Source organism: Leishmania martiniquensis, chromosome 29, assembly GCF_017916325.1.
Source record: "Leishmania martiniquensis isolate LSCM1 chromosome 29, whole genome shotgun sequence".
Lineage (NCBI taxonomy): Eukaryota > Euglenozoa > Kinetoplastea > Trypanosomatida > Trypanosomatidae > Leishmania > Leishmania martiniquensis.
The window spans coordinates 263571-286046 of NC_090164.1; the positions used below are offsets into that span (position 1 = coordinate 263571).

At 60.4% G+C, this 22476-nt stretch overlaps 6 protein-coding genes across 6 annotated transcripts; all 6 read right to left on the reverse strand.

The window, feature by feature from the left end:
• Positions 1-224: 224 nt before the first annotated feature.
• Positions 225-977, reverse strand: LSCM1_04362 (uncharacterized protein; the record flags this gene model as incomplete). Its single annotated transcript, XM_067321871.1, has 1 exon — positions 225-977. The coding sequence occupies one exon, from the start codon at positions 975-977 to the stop codon at positions 225-227; it is 753 nt and encodes a 250-aa protein (XP_067176966.1).
• A 1292-nt stretch (positions 978-2269) lies between these two features.
• LSCM1_04363 (uncharacterized protein) lies at positions 2270-4315 on the reverse strand (the record flags this gene model as incomplete). The annotated part of the gene is made up of 1 exon (XM_067321872.1): positions 2270-4315. The coding sequence occupies one exon, from the start codon at positions 4313-4315 to the stop codon at positions 2270-2272; it is 2046 nt and encodes a 681-aa protein (XP_067176967.1).
• Positions 4316-6175: 1860 nt separating this feature from the next.
• On the reverse strand, positions 6176-8464 carry LSCM1_04364 (uncharacterized protein; the record flags this gene model as incomplete). The annotated part of the gene is made up of 1 exon (XM_067321873.1): positions 6176-8464. The coding sequence occupies one exon, from the start codon at positions 8462-8464 to the stop codon at positions 6176-6178; it is 2289 nt and encodes a 762-aa protein (XP_067176968.1).
• A 1149-nt stretch (positions 8465-9613) lies between these two features.
• LSCM1_04365 (uncharacterized protein) lies at positions 9614-10222 on the reverse strand (the record flags this gene model as incomplete). Its single annotated transcript, XM_067321874.1, has 1 exon — positions 9614-10222. The coding sequence occupies one exon, from the start codon at positions 10220-10222 to the stop codon at positions 9614-9616; it is 609 nt and encodes a 202-aa protein (XP_067176969.1).
• A 3111-nt stretch (positions 10223-13333) lies between these two features.
• On the reverse strand, positions 13334-15139 carry LSCM1_04366 (uncharacterized protein; the record flags this gene model as incomplete). The annotated part of the gene is made up of 1 exon (XM_067321875.1): positions 13334-15139. One exon carries the CDS (start codon positions 15137-15139, stop codon positions 13334-13336), a length of 1806 nt encoding a protein of 601 aa, XP_067176970.1.
• A 1749-nt stretch (positions 15140-16888) lies between these two features.
• Positions 16889-21631, reverse strand: LSCM1_04367 (uncharacterized protein; the record flags this gene model as incomplete). The annotated part of the gene is made up of 1 exon (XM_067321876.1): positions 16889-21631. The coding sequence occupies one exon, from the start codon at positions 21629-21631 to the stop codon at positions 16889-16891; it is 4743 nt and encodes a 1580-aa protein (XP_067176971.1).
• Positions 21632-22476: the final 845 nt, after the last annotated feature.

The following is a 22476-nucleotide window of genomic DNA, read 5'->3' on the forward strand; positions in this document are numbered from 1 at the left end:
GGAGTGGAAGAGGCAGCAAAGAGAAGTTGAAGGTGAGCGGCGGCACGCACGCACTCGGGGAGAGAGGAACGAACGCTTCGACGCGACCCTGCCATCAAGTCACGTTGGAAGGGGAGGGATTGATGCAAAGGTAGAGTGAAAGAGAGCGCGCGAGAAAAAAGTGGGGCTGCACGCCCGCGTACACACAGGTCAGGCACGCGCCTGCTTGCCTGACCGGCAGCTTCTTACTCTGCGCGGTACAGAAAATCCTCCATGAAGCGCTGTCGCTTTCTGCCCCTCTCGCCACCGGTGTCCGCGCCGTCACAGCGTCCCTGCGAAGAGCATTCGGACCCTGCAATGCGGCCCTTCGGCGCACCTGTCTGGGCAGGGCTGCACGCCAATACTTTCCTGGTCGGCTGACTCAGGATTATTACACTGCTACCCGTGCTCTGGCGCTGAGAGGCCCGAGATGCGGGGCTGCTGCCAGTTGCCCCTGTACAGCTGCAGCGAGGGGATGGAGACGAGGATGCCGCAGCTCCTTTAGTGGACAGATGCCCAACAACTCGCTGCTGCCGCGACGAGGGTGTCAACGACAGCGCACTTCTGCTATGGTCGCTCTTCTCACATTCCTCGTCAGAACTCAGCACGTGCTCCTCCGCTGCTCGACCCGCCGCCTCACCCGCAGCAGCAGGGACGGCTGGAGCGCAGTCAGAGGCCAGCTTCAGGAACTGGTCGCGGTACCGCGTATCGGAAAGAGGCGCCGCAGACACACTATTGCCTTTGGGGCAGCTGCGTGTCCTCAGGGCCTCCGCCGAGGAAGCGAGCTTTTCACTGCTATGCGCCGCCTCTTCATGGCTGTTCCATACTAGATCGAGTGCCGTGCCACCTACGGCGATCCATATCCGCGACGGCGACCTCGTGAGGTAGTGGCGCATACATTGTTGGTACTCCTTCTCTGTCAGTACGCCATGCGCGGCGGAGGGGACGAGTAGGCTCATGGAGCAACGGGCCTGCTGTTCTTTGTGCTTACGCGATTCGCTGGTTCGACTTGTGCCCGCATACATCTGCATGCGTATACGCGTAGGTATGTACGGCGGTGGTGGGGCACGTGAGTGGGTAAGCGGAGTCGCTTCTGGCAACGGCGGTGAAGTTTATCGTGTGCTCCTCTAACGCGAAACGGCACGTCAAGACTGACGCACTCCTCGTTGCCGTTCGTCTCCCTGAAGTAAAAAGGGGGAAGCACCTTCAAGATCGTCACCGTATTCGGCCAACGGTACTCACACACAGACACACAGACTACTCCTACGCGTAAGGATACAAGCAAACAGGGAAAGGGATGAGGCAAGGTGGAGCGGCAACCGATGCGTGCGCGCCTTCATGTGACAAGTCAGCCAGACTCGGCAGTACTGGGGAGGCAGAGAGGGGAGATGATATGGAAGAAAGAGGGTAAGGAAGTGCGGGGCGATGAGCGAGCACGTGTCTGTGGCAGATTGTTTGCTTGTCAAGAGGCGAAGAGGAAACCAAAGGTGCGCACTCACACACACACACACACAGACAGACACATTGGCACCCTTCGTGAGACTGAGTACACCACATCGCGCCACTTGACTGCTCGGTACTCGCAGCCAACTTTACGGAATGAAGCATCCCACAGTCATTCCGCGTGTTGCCCGCAGCCTCCTCGCCCGCTTCACCTCATCTTGCTACCGCCTCGTTCTAATGAGACAGATACACGGCGGTGGACGCGCTCCTAGGAGAGGGCGCACCTCCCGCACCGCCTCTGCTGCCGAGCGTTCACGCATTTCCGTGTAGCATCGGCCAAGGTGTGCACTGATAGCGAGAACAGTCGTCGTCCTTCCCTCCCCCCTCGCGCACACGCAGCCCCGCGCATGCGTGGGGGACGGCGACAGAGAGACAGACAGAGAGACAGAGAGACAGAGAGAGACATCATGCACGTATGTGCCACACGAAGATCGATTAGTAGATGCTTATACGCCTGAGTGCTGCTCACGCCAACACACGCGCAGGCACACAAATAAGAGCGAGACCTGAAGGCGTCCCTCCACGGTGCGCTTTTAAGGGAGGAGGGCGTCCGCCTTTGTGTGTGCGCCGGGGGGAAGGGGGGAGGAAGAGGCAGCAGCAGCTTAGTGATCAAAGTACTTGAGCATATCTGAAACCGGTACGCATATATATCGCAGGTGTGCCGCCACCTCTCCAGATTCGGAGAAACCACGGCGAAAGCGCGTGCACCTAGGATAGTCACGCAGACCAGACGCTGCCCAGCCGACAGCTACTTCTTCTCACCGGCGGTCTGCCCTGTTGGCTGCTGCTTCTGCTTGCGAGCATCGGCGCGCTGCTTGTCACGTGCCTCCTTGCGAGCCTTGTCTTTCTTCCCCACCTCCTTCTTGGAGCGGCGCAAGGCGTGCCGCTCCTTCGGCGTGAGCTCATCAGTGCCGACATCCGCAAAGCGATGCGCGGATCCGCGGTAAAGGTCTTGCGGGGCCAACGCATTCTCGCGCGTCGTGGCAAAGTTGCCCACACTCTCTATCCACACGGCTGGTGCTTGGTTTTCCACTGCGCGCACGCGTGCCTCCAGGTCTTGCTGCACCGGTTTCGGCGTGTAGTGGAAGTTACTGAGAGCGTCGAGGTGCTGCGCCAGCCGCTGCCACATCTGAATCGCCCGGAGCTCGTCCTTCTCAACCTCCGTGAGCGGGTCAGCCCTCGCAGCGTCGGGGCCGCCAGCAGCCTCTTCCGCGAGTCGCTGCTTCTCCAGGAAATCCTTTTCATACAGATCCATCAGGGACATCTTCGACTTCTGTGCGTCGAGAGCCGCATCCCACTTCGGGTGCGCGATGTCGGCCTCCGTCGACAAGGGCATCTTGCGCCTCACATCGTCGAAGTTCTCGTCCTGGACGCGCTGTTTGATGCGGTCCTCCAGCTTGGCGGTGAATGCCTCGGTGATGACCGGGGTCGCCTTCATGCCGTACTCGAACTCCAGGTCGTCCACCTCCAGCAATGCGTCGCGCGGACGCTTGTTGGCGGCTGTCTCACCCGCCATGCTCCAGTCGGTCGCAAACAGTCGCCTCTCCTCCATCGTACGCACCATTCGCTGCTCACGCAAGCGCTCCTTTTGCAGCTCAGAAAGGGTCGGGTCCGCGAGGGCGGCGCGCAGTTCCTCGTCCATCTCCTCCCCCTCTGCGCCTTGCAGCGCCGCATCGGCGTCATGACCATCCGCGCTAACGCCGTCATCCTCCTCAAAGTCGCCTGCCTGGTCGTTCAGGATGTCACCCTTGCCAAAATACGCCCCGTCCCGCTCGCTGTACACGGCGCCAGTCGTCTCGTACGCCGGATCGTCCAGCTCGATGTCCTCCTCCATGCCGGGGTCCTCGTCCTCCTCCTCCCCTAAGAAGCCTCGCCCGTCGTCTTCAAAGTCATCCCCGTATAGCTCACGGAGCGCAGCCAGCTCCTCCTCCGCCTCTGCCCCGTCTTCTGCGTCCATGTCCTCCTCCTCTTCGGCGTCTGCCATAGCCCGTTTGTTGCGGTCCCGCGCGCGCCGGTCCGGGAGTGCCCCGCCACGCTCCTCTTCGAAGTCCACGTCACCGTCCCCCTCAGCCTCCTCTTCGGCCTCTTGGCGGCGGCGGCGGCGCGACCTCTCGTGGTCGGAGTCCTCGCCGTCCCAGTCGTCTTCCTCATCATCATCTCCGGCGTTGTCCTTGCCAAAGGCGTAGCGCCACGCATCGCCGCCACCGCCGCCGGCACCCCCTCTCGCCTCCTTTCGAGACTTCTGCTGTGCCGCTTGCTTCGTCAGAAGAGCCCGGATCTCCTCGTCTAAGTCACTCTCATCCAGCTCTGAGGTGCGGGTAGAGAGGAGGTCCTTCTCGCCTCCGCTACGGCTACCACGATCGTCTTCGCGTGACAGCACCTGGGCGTTGCGCGATTGTTGCCGCACCGCCTTCGCTGAATTGCCCTCGCCTTTCCCGCCAAAGAGCTTCTCCGCGCGGCGCACATTGTTCTCCAGCTGGCGAAGCACCGGCCGCATCAGCATGTTCAGCTGGCCCCACACCTGCTCTGTGGTGATGTGGCGCTCCTTACGTGTCTCAATGCTGCTCGAGACGAAGCGCAGCGCAGGCGAGTGCAGCTTCGTCGCGAGTGAGTAGAGCGCCGCGAGAGACTCCCGTGATACGGCATCGCCGTCTCGGCGCGAGACAGCAAGGTAGTCCAGCTGACTCCCTGTGAGACGATCCAGCACGCGCGCGGATGAACGCAGCTGACCGCCAAGCTTTGGCGCCGCCAACGCCTTGCCAGGCGAGGAGGCAGAGCTACTAGAGGACGGCATTAGGGAGAGGGTAGCTGAGAAATCGGAAACCTCGCGGCACGTGTGTATGCGTGTGCCCATGCGCGACTGGGCTCGTGTGAGTCTGGCACGAGCGCAGGCGAAGAGAAGTGGTGCAGCGGAGAGACGCTGGTGCCTCTGCAGCGGTTGTCTGCTGCTCGTCTGGTATCAGTGTGTGTGAGTGTGTGTGAGTGTGTGTGTTCGGGGCGGAGGAGGAGTGCCGAGAAAGCTGCACGTGCACGCACGCACACACAGACACGGTGGGCCGTTTCTCTCTCTCTCTGTAGTGGCTGTGGCTTCGCCGCCTTCTGTGACTGTCGTAAGAAGGCGTGCCAAGCCAACTCGGCCCCTTCTCCACGCACACACTAAGACGCAGATTACGGGTGCACTAAGGAGTACAGAGTTGGGGGGGAAGAAAAAGAAGGAGAGGCGATGGGGAGCAGGGGTGCGGCCTGGCGGCTGCTAAGCTCACGTGCGTCTGCTCTTTTGTGTGTATGTGCGGAAGAAGGATGGCCGCACACACTCTTGTGCGAGATGCCTCGGACTTGGTCTGCGCGTGAGTGCCGAGAGAACTGTGGAAAAGAAGCGGGCGGGGGGTTAAGAATAACGCAAAGCGGATCGGTGGAGGAGGGATCAATACGCGTACACGGCAGCTCATGGAAGTACCGGTTAGCGGGGAAGTGAGTGGCGCACGTGGCCATACACCCGGCGCCCTTGGCAAGATTCCAGCAGAGGCTCGACTGGCACGCGCCGTCGCACTACATGGCGGGCAACGAAGAGATGCACCGACAAACAAGTGAGAAGGGGGAGAGAGGGAGGGGCCTGAGAGATCGGCAAGCGGCGGCTCACAGTATGTACGCGTAGTCACCGTTTTCTTGCAAACCGCCACACACACACCCGCTCACAGACATTTCCATTCCCACACACCCCTATTGTCTCCTCGGCTGGCACCCTGTGGCTATCTTCTTCGTCGGCTTCCTTGTGTGTGTGTGTGTGTGTCCGCGCGCGCGAATGACAGCACTGGTGCACACAGCGCCTCTGATGGACGCAGAGAGTGGTATAATGTTTGGGGTCCCATTCAACTTGTCTCAGCTGTGTGCGTACCATATCCCCCCGTTCGAGCTGCGACTCCCCTCGCCTCCCCCGCGCAGGAGAGGAGCCGCCACGAAGGAGTGCACGCATAAAAGAGGATATGCACTCCCCGACCTTTTCTCGAGCCTCTCGGCATCTCCTCCCCCTCAGCCAGCCTCTTTCCTCACTTCTGGCACGCCTCTTCATTGCTCGCAAGGGCCTGCCGGTCCTTTTCACAGCGCAGCCGCTCGCGCGCGCGGACACGCCCATTCTACCCTGAACGAAGCGAACCAAATGCATGGCTGCACCCCATTCGGGGCGAGGCCATGTGGCAAGGCGGCAAAGGGGGGAGTAAAGGAAAGGAAAGTGAGCCTTCCACAGCGCAGGGGCTCAAGCGACAGCCTGCCGAGGAAGAGGAGGCGACGACTCGGGCGGGACGCCTCTCCCCACACACACACACACGCTTTCTTACCTCAAGACATTCAAGAAAAAGGTGGAAAGGCGTTCACGTTCACACGCGCAGAGGCCGAGACACGGCAGCTCGATCATCACGTGTGCGTTTATGGACGAAACAAAGAGTGTGGAAGTAAAAGCCCAAGTATGTATGTATATAAATATATATATATAGTTAGTTGTGCGCGTTCGCATGGCAAAACATATGGGTGTCACCACTGGCGTTGGGGAAAAGAAGATCGGGCCATGAAGAGCACCCGCTACTGAGGCGATCGTGGGCATCATGTGGCCAAGAAGCAAAGACGCGCCGCGAACGAGCAGCGTCGAGTGATTGTCCTGTCATAGATCTTCCGCAGCATCAACTTCAGGCCCCTTTTCCGCGTCGGCAGCCTCCTTCGAATCGCCCTCCTCCTCCGTCTCCGTGCTAGAAATGGCGTATTCGGCGTCGTCCGGCGGCAGAAGCAACTCATCTGCGTTCAAGTCGACACTGCTGCGGAGCAGGCGGTCAATGCGCTTCGCGTAGGCCGCCACGTCCGCCACCGGGAACTCGGCCTGCAAATTCGCCGTATCGTAGAGCACCCACGCAATGTCCTTTGCCACCTCGTCATTCTCGTCCACGGCGAAGCGCTTGAACATCTCGTCCACCAGGGGGTGGCGATAGTTCACCTCCAACACACGCTCGGCAGCCATTTGCTCGTCCGCGAGGGACATGGACTGGCCTCGAATGATGTTGGCCAGGCGCGCCGTGATTTGGTTCTCCTTGGACGACAGGATGAACGCTTCGCGTGACGTACGCTTCGTCAAGACAACCTTGCTCACCTCAGAATACCCAAAGAGCGCGCGCAGATGCGTCAAGAAGGAGTCGTACTTCTCCTTGCGCTTCCGGTCGATCACTCGCTGCCGCGTGTCGCTCTCCTCAAACTGCACACCCTCCTTCGCGAGGTTGATGAGCTTCTTGCCGGCAAAGTCGGTGACCTGCGACACAACGTACTCGTCAATGGCTTCTGTCATGAAGATCACCTCAACGTCGTGGTCGATGGCGTCCTCCAGCACGGGGGACTTCTTGATCCGCTCTACCGAGTCGCCGGAGAGATAGTAAATGCCCTTCTGTCCCTCCTTCATGCGGTCGACGTACGTCTGGAGGCTGATGAGCTCCTTTTCGCTCTTGCTGGACGAGTAGCGGAACAGTTTCATGAGGCGATTGCGGTTATTGCTGTCGGTCATGGCACCAAGGCGGAGATGCTTGCCATACAGATCCCAGAATTTCGCGTAGGTGGGCTTGCTGAGGTGCTTGCGCCCAGAAGGGGTCGGGTTCTCCGCCTGCTTCCCGTTCGTAATGTACTCGTCCTGCGCCGCGATGTCGGCAAACATGTTCAGCGCCTTGCGAACGAGCTTCTTCTTGATCACGCGCAAAATGCGGCTCTCCTGCAGCACCTCGCGTGACACGTTGAGCGGCAAGTCGTTGCTGTCCACAATACCCTTGACAAAGTTCAGGTAGCGTGGCAGCAAGTCTCTGAACTCATCCGTGATGAAGACACGGCGCACGTACAGCTTGATGTTTGTGTTCACTTCGTTCTCGTCGGAGAAGGCTGAGGGGTCGACGGTGGAAGGGACAAAGAGGATCGAGTCGAAATCCACCTCGCCCTCCACCTTGAAGTGGCTGAAGTATAAGGGGTCGCGATAATCGTTCGAGAAGGCCTTGTAGAACTTGTTGTACTCCTCCTCCGTTACGTTGCCAATCGCCCGGGTCCAGATAGGGCGGTTCATGTTCACCAGTGTCCAGCGCTTTTCATCCGCCTTGACCGGCTCCTCCTCCACGCTTTCCTCGTCGAGGGACCCCTCCGCCGCCCCCGTCTCCTGCTTCGCTGCCGTCTTCGCCACCTCGACCTCCTCCTCGACGTAGATGGGAAAGTTGATAAACTCGCTGTACTGGTGAACAGTGCTTTTGATGGTGTCAGCAGAGAGGAACTGCTCAGCGTCTGGCTTCAACTCGATGGTGATCTCCGTCCCGCGACCAAGCGTGTTGCCGCGCGGATCAGGGTAGAGGAAGTACTGCCCGTCCCCTTTCGACTCCCAGACAAACTGCTCATCGCTGTCGTCGCTCTTCGACGCGACACGCACGTTTTCGCCGACGAGGAAGACAGAATAGAAGCCGACGCCAAACTGGCCAATCAGGTTGCTGTGGTCGCCGCCGGCAGCAGCACCGCTCTCCTGCAGCTTTTCCAGAAAGTTCTTTGTGCCCGAGGTGCCGAGTGAGCCAAGGTGCTTTGCGAGCTCCTCCTTCGTCATGCCGACGCCGCCGTCGCGAATGATGAGAGAGTTCTTCTCCTTGTCGAAGGAGATGCGAAGGTCCATCGTCGGGGCCTCACCATCCTTCGTGAGCGGCTCCTTGGGAGAGGTGAGGTACAGTACGCGGATCTTGTCGAGTGCATCGCTACCGTTCGAGATCAGCTCCCGTAAAAAGACGGCGCGGTTCGTATAAAGGGAGTTGACTAGGATGTCCAGCATCTTGGACACCTCGGCCTGGAAGGTGATGGGGCTACCGCGCCCATCACCAGCCGACACCGTGAGGGAGCCCAGCAGCAGCAGTGCTACCAGCGCCACACGGAGCAAGTTCGAGTTGGTCATCTTGGGCTTCAGCGTCGACAAGAAGAGCGAAAAAGGGGGGCAAATACGAGTGAAAGGAGAGCACAGCGGCGAACAGAGATGTGGATTGAGGGGGAATGGAGGGGTGAAGACGCTGCCGTCACTGCCAACTCTGCAAAGCTATCTGAAGGAGTGCAAGGATGCTCTCTGGCTCTATTTTTGCTTGTCGAGAAGTCTGTGCCGCTTTCGACGCCTGCCGCTTCCTTCTGCAGGTGTGCGATGGCTAGAGAGTGAAGAAAAAACGGGAGGTCAACTCACACAGGCGCACGCCCACGTGCACACGCACACACGGACAGGGGCGTGCACGCCAATCTCCGATTGGAGACAGGACGAGTAGGACAAGAGACAGAGGGGGAGAGGAAAGAAGGGGGGAGGAGGCACAAAAAGAGCGTGTGCGTTTACGGACGAAAGTAGTGCAGCGCAGTGCCGAAAAAGCGAAGGGGCTTTGCGGACGAAAACGTCCATGCAGCGAAAAGAGGAGAAAGCGAAGGCGGAGGGGTGAACGTTTGGAAGAGAGGGGGAAAAGGGGAGGGGAGTGAGCGTTTCAGCAACGCGCTCTTACGCAGAGCGGACAGGAAGGAGGGATGAGAAGGGGGCCGAAGGACGCTGTGGCCCGTGTCACGGTCGGCATCTTGTATGCACCAACAGCTGCAAAAGCTCAGAGCCGGTCGAGAGCAGCTCTCCGCCGTGTGGAAGTTTTTTTATTTGAGGGGAGGGGTGAAAGGGGAATGGCGTGAAAAGTCAGTGATGCGGTTGTGCCGCTGAGCATCGTGCGGGCCCACCCACTCACCACACACACACACACACCGCACACACATGCACCGAAAGGGAAGAAGAGCAAGCGAGATGTGCGGGAATATGGCAACTGTAGAGAGAAGGGAATGACGGAGAAGGGGGGTGACGCCCCTCAAACCCTCACCACCACGCACGGGCGACGGGGAGCCGCCAAGTGAGCGCTGTCGCTTTCGAGCCACTCCCGTCTTTTCATTGTGCTCCGCCTTGACGGTGATGTATGTGTTGCGCGTCACGCCGCCTGCGCCACCATTACGCCGAGGAGAGAAGCAGAGACGCACACAGCACGCGTTCGCATTGATCGCACGCTTCCACCGAACGAACAGCGCACAAGCTCCCTCACTGAATGGTGCGCTTCATGGCACCATCATTGCCTCCCTCAACACGAAAGATGCGCACCGCCGATGCGACAGGCGGCACGGCCGCCCCGTCAGCGCCGCCGCCTGACGCGGCGGAAGCGCTACCGTCTCTGATGGCCTTAAGACTCCGCTGCGCGCGCTCGTAGCGCAACTGCATGCGACGATTGCGGTCCTGCACCGCGAAGTAATGCGGCAGCAGGTACGTCACCGCCAGCCAGCCAAAGAGGCCGGCACCGAGGACACAGAGCACCACCTGCAGCTTGCGTAACATAGCCAAGTTGTTCCTTAGATCCTTTTGCCGCCTTTCTCGCTGGTATTTGTCGATCCCACTGTTCATAATCTGCTGGGCTCGTGCCGAGCTCTTCACGTCGAACCTTCGGCTGCTATTCTCACTCACAAAGTGGCGCGCCTTACGCGCCTCGCTCTGGCGCCTCTCCAGCTCATCCAGTGGGATGCCAAGCTCCTTCTCCGGATTTTTTCGCGCAGCGCGAAACAGCTCCCGCACGCTGTCGGTGGCACCTTGGGCGGACTTAATCGCACCGTCGCCTGGTGAAGGGCCGAAGCCGCCACCGCTGCCGCTGCCAGGCATCCTCGAAGAATGCGGAGAGGAAAAAGGGGGGTGCAGGGGTAAACAGTGTGCTGTGTATGAGCGAAGGAAACGAAATAGAGAGAGAGATGGCGCACGCCAGCGCCGGAGAGAGGGCTGCAGACGAGGTCAGACTGCGATTGTCGCTATTCAGGCGAACAAGCGCACGTGCGGCCCGCCTCCTCCGCTGCAATGTGCCTTCCTCGTTATCGGAGAAGCGTCTTTGCGCGCCGTTATCGCATCTGTGTCCGAGCGTGTGTGTGTGTGTACGCGTGCACTTCGAGCGAAGACACAGACAACGATGTTCACAAGCGCACAGAAAGGTGAGCAGCAGGGGGATTCATAAGGGAACACAGAGATGAGCGCGCACGAAGCAAAAGGCGAAAGACGGTGTGGAGTGGCCGTGGCAGCGGAGGGGCTGCGGAGGGGCTGCGGATGGGAGGGCAACACCACCGAAGAAAAAAAGAGAGTTCGAGGGAACAGAAGGACGAAGAATGTACGCACGTGCGTACGTCTGTGTGTCACATGAAGCAGCGGCTGCTTTCTTTTTTTTTGCTTTCCTCCTTTTGGCCCCATCCACCTCTGCTGCACGTTGATGAGACGGGTAAGTGTCCAACGAGCAACGCCACCACCACAGAGAGAGGCAGCAGCAAAAAAAAAAAGAGATGCATAGAACCAAAAGGCAGAGTCGCATTGGTGAGAGGGCGTTTGCCGCAAATCGGGGCAAGTCGCGATCACCTCATACTCCGTCTATCGCTCTCTGTAGCGAGCTTCATTCCTGCTTTTCTTTGCGTTTAAGTACCCATCAGCACTTATCCAGCCCAGCGTGCATACGCATGCGCACACGCACACAAGCGCGGCCATGGTCCCCCGCGATCACCTGTCGAGAGCATCCACCACCACCATCACCACCGCTGGTCCCTTTCATTCGTCAACCGTTTCCAGGGCACGTAGGTGCATGTGCACAGACCTGCGCGCAGCATTCGGTCCCTCTGCATGTCGAATCCATGAAAACTACAGAGAGGGGAGAGGGGAAGCGACGCCAGCCAAAGGAGAGAGAGGGAGGGGGGTAAAGGGAGCGTCACACGCAAAGGGGGAGAGGACAGGAGACGGCGAAGGAGGAAGAGGGATCACCCTGTATCAGTTGCCGCTGCCGCCACACACACACACATACACACCGCCCCTTTCAGCGTCCTGTCCTTCTCTCTCTTCCTCCCTCTTTCCTATCCTCCTCTTTCTCGGAAGTTATACGTGTACAGAAGCGCACGGATGGAGCTGTCAGCCTTTTACTTACCTTTTGGGCGTCGTTATCATACGTCCCTGTAGGGCGCTGTGTGCGTGGTGCAAGCATGTGGGAGGGCATGCATACGCGTGTCGGAGTGCCCACGTGTGCGCTTGCTCCGTTGCAGCGGTGCGCATGCGTGTGCAGTCGGCATCCCGTAAGGACCTCTGACAAACGAGGCGCGCCCTGTGGGACATATGCCCTCGCACACATTTATAAAGGAGGCAAAGGCAAACTAAAGGAGGAGAGGACGGGGGCAGAGAGAGGCTTACTTGCTGGGAGGGAGGCGAACGAGGAGGCAGGGGTGGGGGCGAGAAAGGGGAAGGGGAAAGGAGAGGGCGCCCGTATGCGCGTGCAGCGGCCTGTGCATGAGAGGGAAGAGGGAAGGAGGAAGGGAGGGGGGAGAGGGTCTCTGCTCGATAAAAACGTCCTGCCGTCACACCACGGAGGCAGAAAGCAGCGCGCACGCTTACAGAAGTGCACGCCCAGTCAGACAAGAGAGGAAAAGAGGGCAGAAGAGATGGCAGGACTCGGCAGAAACGAGCCGAGAGAGAGGGGGGCCGTCGGGAAAAGGGGAGGGAAAGCGCCAGCTCAGTCGCTCTCCCTCTCTCTGGGGACGTTTGCTTCCTCACTTCCTCTCCCATCTTCAGCGACGGGGATGGGCGGGTGGGACTCGCCTCCCCGCGCGCCCCGTCTCCCAGAGGCCCCGTGCCCCACTCTCTCCCTCCCTGTGCGGAGACGCCGGGCAGCCCCCTCCCCTCCCCTGCCACAGGCCGAGCCACCACCCCCAGTGGTGATACAGAGTCCAGAGCCTACGACGTAAGGGGGGAGGGAGGGTCAGAGCGACTCTCCGCTGCGGATGCCGTCGGCGAGGTCTCGGACAGTGCTGTGCCGGGGCGGCCTGCGACAGCGAGCACGCCTGTACCGTCTACGTGATGGGCGACGAGTCAGCGTGGCTCGCACCTGCCGCGCCCGGCCTCCACGCACTACCCACCGGGGTGGAGCCCGAGCCACCTCCAAGGAGGATGCACCACGTGGCGCCCGGCATAATGGACGCGGCAGGGGGGAGGCAGCCTGCGAGTTGTGGACGCGTAGAGCTCGAGGCAGAGGCGGTCCCGACATGACGGGGGCCGCGCACCGCTGCCGTGCGTGTCTGCAGGTGCTTCGCACCCCACGCAATGGGGCGTGCGACAGGGCGGGAGGGGGTTGGGTGTAGCTAATGTGCTCCCATGGGAGAGGACGGGGGGAGGAAGAACCAGGCAGTCTCCATCTCTCTTTCGTCTCCCAGAGAGACGGGGACGAGCGCAAACATACGACGCCATCTGACGCACGAATAGAAAGAAAATCGCGGTGAGAAACCAAATCTCGAACGCCTCTATCACATAAAACTGAAAGGCAAAGGATGTGCACACATGGGGGTCGCCGCTCAGAGACAGCGACGAGGCTTTTCAATCGTAAAGGAAGTGAGGAGTGTGTCCCCACGCACGTCCGCAGTCCCCCCCCCCCAGCGCCTTCCAGCCCACCCCTCGGCATGCGACGCCAATGTGTCATGAAGGGAGGGAGAGGGGCTCGCTGTGCGGCACCTCGCTGAGAGCGATAGTCGTACATGACGGCCGCAAAGGATGTGTATCTGGTCAGGAGAGCAGAACAAGGTCCTCTGCAGCGTGTGCGTGCCGCGGCCCCTGGAAACAAAAGCGCAGGCTCCCGGGCTGGTTGAACCGCCGATAAGCGTTTCAGGGGCTTCCGCTCGTGTGGCGGGGAGGGGAGGGGGAGGAGGAGGGGCCACGAGATCACATCTCGAGCAAATGCCCTTCTCTACCCCACCTCCTTCCCTAAAATTTGTACATGTCCTCTTCGGCAACGGGCTGCGTCTCCATGGTCTGGCGTACTATCTGCTGCATTATCTTCGTCGCCACAGCCGTGTTCGGGCTCAGTTGGTCCGCCGTCAAGGAACGCCCAGTGATGGGGCAGACGGAGCCGTTCTGTTCCAGCCAGTTCATGATGGCCTCTTTTTCGTATGTTTGACCGTAAGGCGAGGAGACCGGGTTCTTCATGACGACCCCCGTCAGCGCGCACAGCAGGTCGGCGTCGACGCCCTCGACGCTGTCCTGCTTCGCGTTCGACCGCACCTTGTGCCAGATGGGCACGGCGGCCTTGTCGATTGAGATTTTGTTTTTCTTCTCCGGCCTCATCGCCGGCATCTCTCCCAGCAGACGCGTACCTCCAGCCGCAGAGGCCGGTGCAGCCACTGGCACTTGCTGCGCGGTCAGCTGTGCGATCATGGCACGGAAGCAGCTGTCGATGCACTGGAACGTGGTGGAGTCCTGCGCGACGAGGGTGTCGGCCGTTACACGACGGAACTGCCGATACCACGCCTCCGTGAAAGGCAGCCCACAGCCGCCCACCTCCTTCTTCAGGAAGGCCTCGACGGTCGCTCGCAGCGCTGAGCTTGAGAGCTCGGGCGGGAGGCCGTCTGCCGGGTAGCCAGGCGCCTCACCCATGGCATCGACGTTGCACATGAAGTGGAAAAGGTTGACGTACATGACCATCATCTGCCCCGACACACACGCGTTCGCCACGACGGGGCGGATGGAGATCTGGAAGAGGTCGTGGAAGAAGGTGCAGAAAATGCGCACCTCCTGGCTCGCCTCCTCCATGTGGTACGCTGCGAAAGCACCGAACATGAAAGAGAGGTTGAGAGAGTGCAACAGCTGGCCGGTGACGCGCGGTGCCGAGGCGGTCATCACCTCATGCAGCGTTGCAGCCAGCGACTGCACGTACATCATTACCGTACCATCTAGAAATGTCGTGGAGAGGAGAATGTGCTGCCGCCACTGTGTCGCCTCCTTCGAGGAGAACTTGAAGATGTTCATGATGGTCTGCATCGTATTGTTCACGGCGTACTGAACCAACAGTGGCAGCGTCTCCGAGCTTGCGATTGCGTCGCCGAGCACGTCGCTTACCACCTGAATGGCCTGCAGACGCAGCATCAGGTTCAGCATGAAGTCCACCTTATCCGTGAATTTGGTGCAGCTGTGTTCCTCGATCTTCTCCCCTGCTCCGAAGAAGGCCTGCGGCTGGGTGAAGCCAAGCAGGCCGCTAATGCAGTTGCACCGCAGCTCGAACTCGTAAGGCGGCTCCTTGAGCAGGATGGCCAGAAGCAGCTGAATCGCAAACTGCGTGTTGTGCTCAGCAAACTCGTGCACGGCCGAAGCCTTCAGCTTGTAATCCATCACGCGCATCAGCAGCACCAGCACATGCTCCGACATGCGGCCTAGCTCCGAGTCGAACGGCATTGTACCCTCGTCTTTGATTGCCTTCTCAAAGATGCTTGTCATGCCCTCCAAACACTCGAACACCACCGACCGCACTGGTCTGTAAAGAGAGAAGTTGTTCAGCAGCAGGCAAAACTTCGTCTTGCGGCGCAGCGGTACGGCCTTCACGTCGGCGTTGTTCAAGTACTGCGCCACGACAGTGCGAGAGACGCGGCGCACCGCCTCGCCGACGGCGGCGGCGTCGCCCACGTAGTATCGGTGTGCATTCGATATGTCACTCAGCTGAATCCATTCGTCCAGCTTGGCATCGTCGATCGCGGCGCCACTCTGGATGTACGCGTCCAGCGCAGCGATGTTCGCCATGTCTGCGATGGGTGGGTTGAGGAGAGAGGGGAGGAAAGAGCCGGTGAGACGTGGATGGGATGAGACGCGCACAGTCGAGACGCGCGAAATATATAAACGAAAGAAGAACAGACGACAATCGCAACTATTGCTTACGAGGAATGTCCTTTCTCAGCGAAACGTTCAGACTTCGAGAGAGGGTCAAGACGCCGACAATGGCAGGTCGACAGTGGTCCCCTTCGTCGACGTCGAGTACTCTCTTTTAAGGCCGTTACCACGTGCCCGTGTAGATGTCCACAAGCACAGGTGCTGTGTCTCTGATGGTGGACACTGCTTCTCGAGCTATGCCGCTTTCGTGGGCAACCTCCAGGGGGGGCACAGAAGAGAAAAGAGGAAGACTAACCCACACCAGCTAGTGCACATGCACAGAGAGCGAGAACAGTCGCGATGAAACGTATGGATGTGTGCGTGCGTGTGTGTGTGTGGCGAAAGGAGAGGGGCAGGTACGCGTGAAGGGGAGGGAGGGATAAGGGGGGCAGGAGGTGGACTGAGCGTGTGTGCGTATGTATTGGCAGGGCGTATCGGCATGAACGATGTCATCGAACGAGAAAGAGAAGTGAGCGGCAAAAGGGAAGAGGCAGAGTGAACACCCACAAACGAGGAGAAAAGCGCAGCATACAGAGAGAGAGGGGGGTCATTCGTTGTGCTCGAGGGCCGAGCCCAGAGAAGAGGTGGGCCCGTGTTCGCTTGCGCCATGTCAGCGGATGCGCACTCGGCGAGGCGATTCCCCTCCTTCCTCCCCCTCCTCTTTTGTCTTCAGTCTCACTCTTTCTCCACTGCGTGTGTGTGTGTGCATACAACTCTCTTACACACCCGCGGTGTCACACATACACATATACATACACACATTCCTTTTTTTCCTCGCTGTCCATCTGCCTTTGCGCGATGGTCGATGGCACAGCCACAAAGGGACGAAGGCGTGCGCTGTGGGGGGGACGAGCAGCAAATATAGGCGCGTCCGTTTCTTCAGTACAGACGCGAGTGCACCGCGCACCCGCTCTTCTTCATCCTTCATCCAAAGCTAGAGAGAGAGAGAGAAAGCGTTGGCATGTTCACAGCTCTTTACTTCATCGCTCCGTCGCTCCGCTTTCCACTGGCGTACGCAGAGACATAGAAACGAATAGGCGCCCTCTCATCACTGAGCCTTCACCCCACACGCACACACATCGCCGATCCGATGGGCGAAGAGGGAGCAAGAGCTACGCCGAAGAGGCACAAGCATTTAGCCCCTCTTCCGCGACTCGCATACACTCTCTGTCTCTCTTAGCTACGTACGCTTACCGGGCGAACAAGGTAGGCATCAAGAAACTGCAGCCGATGAGGAGCACGGCGATGTGGAAGAGGTTGAAGGTTCCGGTAGAGAAGGTAGGCAAGGCAGAGAGGTTAAGTGAAGGCTACAGCGAGGAGGATAGTGTGAGGTGCTGCCGCTGTTTGGTGAATCGAAGTCGAAGGTCTGCCATCGCGCCACCGCTGGCACGGCGAGACCCCTAGCAGGTGAGGAGTCTGCGTCGGCGGTGGTGCCCAATGCGATGACCGCCGCCTGCAGAGTACGGGCGTGAGACTTGTCATCGCCGCTCCAGTTGACTCACACGTGCGCCCGAGTCGCTTGAGGAAGCGGAGGTCGCCGCCGGGGTGTTGCTCGTGGCGGGGCGTGCGTCTGCCACTATCGGTGCCGCTGCCGGGCGCAACCCTCCTCATATTTACGGGAACTCAAGCCTCCGACATGAGACGGCGCAGGGCAGCAAGCGAGACAGACACGCCGTCCTTGGCATCCCCTGTCTCCGCTGTGCCCGACGCGGCTGTTGTTGCTGCAGCGGCCGTTGCTGCCTGATCGGAGTGCGGCCACCTCTGTGGTGCTAACCCGCAGGGGTCGCACGCTGCACCATTTTCGTGCGGTGCCTCCTCGTTTCTGTGGACCTCCTCCTCACACCCACCGTTGCGGTCAACGCGCGTCATCCGAAAGGTCACCGAGGTCCAGCCAGAGAGCATGCTTAGCCACCGACCCAACCACAGTGCGGCAGCGGTCGCATGTCCGCTGCTGCTCCGTGTCCGCTTGATGGTGCCAGCCTCATCCTCGGCCTCCTTGCATTGCAGCTCTCGGCTACGCTGGAGCGAGGCGCGCTGGTCGCTGAAGGTTGACGCGAAGAGCGGCAGGTGGGCCCTCAACGCTGCTGCGTTGGAGGCAGAGGAGTCGTCATCCGAGTCCGCCTCTGACCCTTCCACCCATCGCCGGCGCATCGATCTCAGCGCACGCTTCCACCAAGCATCGTCTGCTGTGTCGTCCGCGCCCCCCAAGCGCTGAAGACCAGGAATGACGCTGCCCTTACTAGAGTAGTACTGCCGACAGTACGGAAGCACGCGCATGTGGTGTGCCGCTGACGCAGCTGTAGAAGATGACGAGGAGTCCTTGAGATCACTAGGCAGCACGGCTTCTATCATCTCAGCCGCCGCAGACGCGATGGTTGCTGAGGTGCCGCTATCGGCCCTTGACAGACAGATGTTGGCCAGCAGTGCAGGTGTCGTTCCGCCCTTGAGAAGGCTGGACTCATGCACCACCAACACCAAGTTCGCGTGCCGCGAGAGGACGCTGCTCTTGAGCTCCTGGATGAACTGCGGGGTGACGGGGACGCCGTCGTGCATGTACAGCAAAAAAGTGATCCGGCGTCGCGTGCGGTTGGCCTGTGTGCAGGTGTGAAGTACGAGTGTGTGCTCCGTATGCTGGCGACCGAGCGGGAAGGTGCGAATAATCATGCGAGGCAGGAGCCACGTGTTGTTGAAGGAAACACGCCGAATGCGCTCTGCGATGCGCTTCTCCACGTACTCCATTGGGACAGGTCGTTCAATATCGACGAAGAAAGGAAACGTGGCGTGCAGTGACAGCTCACGCAGCACCGCCGTTGCCGCAGCGTACTCCTCCGCAATCCGCTCCTCAGCCGGCGCGGTGCGGTCACTGCCGATCGGAATGACAGTCATCGGCCGCCGTTGGTCGTCGTAGCTGAGGCGCAGGTAGGAGGCCGGGGAGAGAAGCACATCTGTGCTGCTGAGCCGATGCTCCTCGCGACGCCGGTCGGCGATCTCGGCCCGCTCAAAGTAGTCTGCGGCTAAGTCTGCCGCCGCCTGCGTGCTCCACGCGTCGCCGTCGTCCTTTGCGGTCTGCGGTGCGCAAATCGCCTCCGGCGGAGCGAACATCCGGAAAAGTGCGTTGGCGACAATTTGTGACTCAAAGTCGATTCCGACGACGTTGAGCGTGACGATGCTCGCGAGGAACAGCCACGTGAGAAGAGACCAGTACGAGGAGAGCACATACGCCATCGGCAAGTTCCACGCGCACCGCTGCTTCATCATGACGCTCTCCTTCAGACTCAGCTTGTGTGCCTGCGTGTTGAGGAAGCGCCACATGTTCAGCGTCGTCGCTATGCGGGACCGCGTGGTTGACATAGGCAGCTGCAGGTCGATGGCTGCGTTGAGCACGTACGTGTACCGAGGGTTTCGGCCGGCCGACTCTGACAGCACCTCGCGCAAGATCATGACACTCGCCCACGGTGACAGTGTGAGCGGGAGGGAGCTGACAAGGAAGCGCAGCTCCGCGGGAATGTCGTTCGCGCCGCCGTGTGGATCTTGGCCTGTGTCCACGCTCTCCGAGCCTGGCGCCGCATCCGCTTCCTCGCTGCCCGCCCTCCTCTCCGCTTCGACGCTGGTGGCGGCGCCGCCTCTCGCGTGCCGGCCCCGGGATCTCCTATAGCCTTTCCCGACTGCAGAGGCCGACCGTCCCACCTTCCGCTCAGCGAGCCGGCGGCGCGTGGTTTCGGGGGCCTCCGCCACGTTCACCAGCAGAAAGATCTTTCGGCGGTACTCGTCTTGGATGTTCGGTACCGGCACGTGCTGCGTCACGAAGGCGAAGAGCTCCGTGCTCACTAGGATCGGCCGCTCGGAGTCGCTCGACCTCTCAGCCACCTGCGCCTTGACCAGCCCTTCAATAAGCATGAGGAAGCGCTGCCGCAGCATTGGTGACACAAAGATACGCGGCGGCACCGCTGAAGCAGCGGCGGAGGAGCCATCGGAAAGAGTAGAGGCAGTCGCCGCAGCGAAGCTCTCCTCGTCTGCGGTGCCAGAGGAAGCACTGCCAGCACTGGGGTCACCACCAGCGCCGCCGACGGCGGCAGAGTCAGTCTCCGAGTCTCGAGGTAGGCACGAGGCAGAGACGGGGGTACCAAGCCCATTCGGCCAGGCGTCACGACAGCCTTGCGCCTCGGCACCTCCCGTCATCACTGCAGAGAGGGTGCTCGAGTTGGATAGCTGCCGAAGCTGCTCCTGCACCTGCTGCTTCAGCCGCCGCTGGTCACGGATAATACCCTGGACCATCTCCTTCAGGGAACGGTACGACGAGACACACAGGGCCCAAGGACTCCCGTCCATCACGTGGAGCTCCTCCATCTGGCCACGCGCCGTTTGGTCAAAGCGGCCGCAGCCGCCAGCCGTGCCGTCAGTGGAGCCGCTGGCAAACAACTTCGTCCCCAGCTCTGACAAGTACAGGATTTCCTCCTGCGTGAAGGCGTGCCGGTCCCGCCGGGCCTTCTCCTCAAGAACGGACAAGACATCGCTCACCACAGATGTGTAAAGGTCCTCACTACCACAGTTCTCCAGCAGCGGCAGCACGTGACGCACCACCACCTGGAGGCTCATCGAGGACCTGTTCACGAGGCCGCTCCTCTCCAGTGCGAGCAGCGCCTCTGTTACACTGCGGTCCACAAGGCGCTTGAAATGAATTTCGCACGCCGCGCTCGTCACCATCTCTCGTAGCAGCCATGTTGTCAGCTCCGGTAGCTGCGGGCTTGCCGCCCCGATTAGTGATCGCTCGGCCAGCCCGTACACGTGCCTCAGCACCTCGTCGCACAAAGTGAGAAGGGCTTCGTGAACGGGGGAGGGAGGCGTGGGTGAGTGGTTCGATTCACGAGATGTAGTCTGGTCGCCCTCTCGCGGCGCCGCGAGGCGCCTGCGCAGCTGAATTATCTTACTTGCCGCCTCGAAGGCGGCCATGGGCAGCAGCGGCTTCGCATTGGCAGGGTCCAGAGTGGAAGAGGCGGTCGAAGACGACGCCCGCGCCGAGAGTGACGGTGCCGTGGGTGCAGGCGGCACCTCTGTATTTGCCATTAACGTGTAGCGCAGAAGCAGCGAAAGAAGAAGGACGTGCCGCAAGGCAAGCGAATCACCGCACGGCGCTCCGCCGTCAGGGGCGGGCAGACACGGTGTGGATGCGCTGGTCGCCAGCGCCTGCGCGAGCTGTTGCGGCTGCAGCTGACGCGCGAGAGCCCCCCAAAACTCGCCAGAGGGAACCGACTCTCCTGCGCCAGCCGAAGCTGCACCGATAGCAGCGATAGCGGCAATGTCAGCCATCGCCACGTCGATGTGTCGCTCCTCCATACGCGCGAGGATGTGCTGAATGTCTTCCATTGTCGGAGGAGGTACAAGAGGCTTCGGCGTTCGCGCCGCGCCCGACGTGCTGAGGGGTGCATCGGCGTTGGCAACGTCACCCTGAGAGAAACCATCAGCGGCAGCACCGCCCAGCGCGGCAGCTTGCATGCGCAGCTGTTGCTGCTGTACCGACCACATGACAAACAAAGCACGCAGTGATGGCGCACGCGCGTAGCAGTCGCGGTGCTCCATCGCCGCCGACTCCTCCTGCAGCCACTTGATTCGGTTATCCTCATCTGCGCTCAGCAGCAGGCGTGCCACATACGCGGTCGCAGCGGGGAGGGGTGTGCCTGAGGCAGCCAAAGCTGCCTCTTCACTGCAGTCCTCCGCGTGCTCTTGTACCACGGCCTGTAAGTCGTCGCATGTCAAAACCACCCTTGGCGTGGTGGCCGTGCCGCCCAGGATTCGTTCATACAGATCCTCGCCAATGGTGGCGCACAGCAGCCGCTCAACGCTGGCGAGCTTCAGCGACCACAGAAAGTCATCTCGCGCCCGCCACACGCCCTCCTCCGCGGAAGACGACGAGGCAAACGTAGGGAGCGGTGCAGTGGACGAAGGAGCGCGAGAAGGCACTGCTGGGTAGAAGAGTGCACTGCAGCAGCACAAACGGTTTTCACACGCGTCCAGTCTGTGATTCCTGCCGCGGTCGCACTGCGCCGCCTCAGTATTGTACGAGGAAGGGAACACCCCCGAAGCGCACCGGCCCACACGACACTGCCGGCTCCGCAGTACCGAAAATGGCGATCGACGATGACTGCGGTACTCAGCGCTGCTTCTAGTGCTTCGCGGAGTCTCCGAGGACTCAGCCGGTGAGTGCGAAGGATCATGCCCTCTCTCCTCACTGCCATCCTCCTGCGGTGGAGGCCATGTGAAGGAGGAAGGGTAATCGTACGCCCCCAGGCCTTTGAAGCGAACAGAGATGGATGCGCCAACGGTGACGGCGGGGCCTTGTGCAAGTCGAGTGCGATGGAGCATACTCATCTCGACGATGTCCGTTCCCGCTACAATGCGGGTCTGTGTCTGTGCGTGCGTGCTTGTTGCCGTTATTTTTCGTCGGAGACATGCGTGAGGGGTGTACGCCGTGTGAAAGGGTTCAGAGAGGAGAGGAAGGGGTTCTACGATGTACGTGCGTCCAAGCGCGAGATGGACAAGAGCGTGATGCGCAGAAGCAGATGTTTCAGTGGATGGGTAGAGCACACATACACATAAACATACCACCAGCACACGATGGTAGTGGCGGTTGCAGATCTGTGTGTGTGTGTGCGTGCGTGTGTCCGAGGCGCTCCCTCGTCTCTACCCCTCGGGAGATCCCCACTGAAGCTATGTGCACACGTGGTGTATGTGTAAGAGAGGCAAGAGAAGCCCATAGGTGGAAGAAATGACATGAAAAAGGGGGCGAGGCGGGAGAGGTACACCAGAGAAACAAAAGAGCTGTGGCCCTGAGGAGACACACACTCGGAGATGGGGACTACAACGACCCTGAACGACACCTCCACGCACCCCCCGTCTTCGCGGAGTCGCCCGTGCACCTGCGCAAAGCCACTTGCCACTGCACCAGCTTGCCTGCTCGACTTCGAGTGAGGGGCTTTGCTCTATAGAGACGTTGCGTCTCGACCGCACATCACTGCGGCTGTGTGGCGGGGCGTCGAGTGATCGAGCGTTGCCGCCCCGAAGATGTGCGGATCTGCACACGGTCTTCCCTTCAGCTCTGGCCTTCCGTCCTTCCTTAACACTGCCGCTCTCTCGCGACATATTGCAGTTACCGGCCTCCCATTTCCACCCTCTCCCCGTCTGGCCTCACACCTCCCAACAAAGGCGCAGACGAG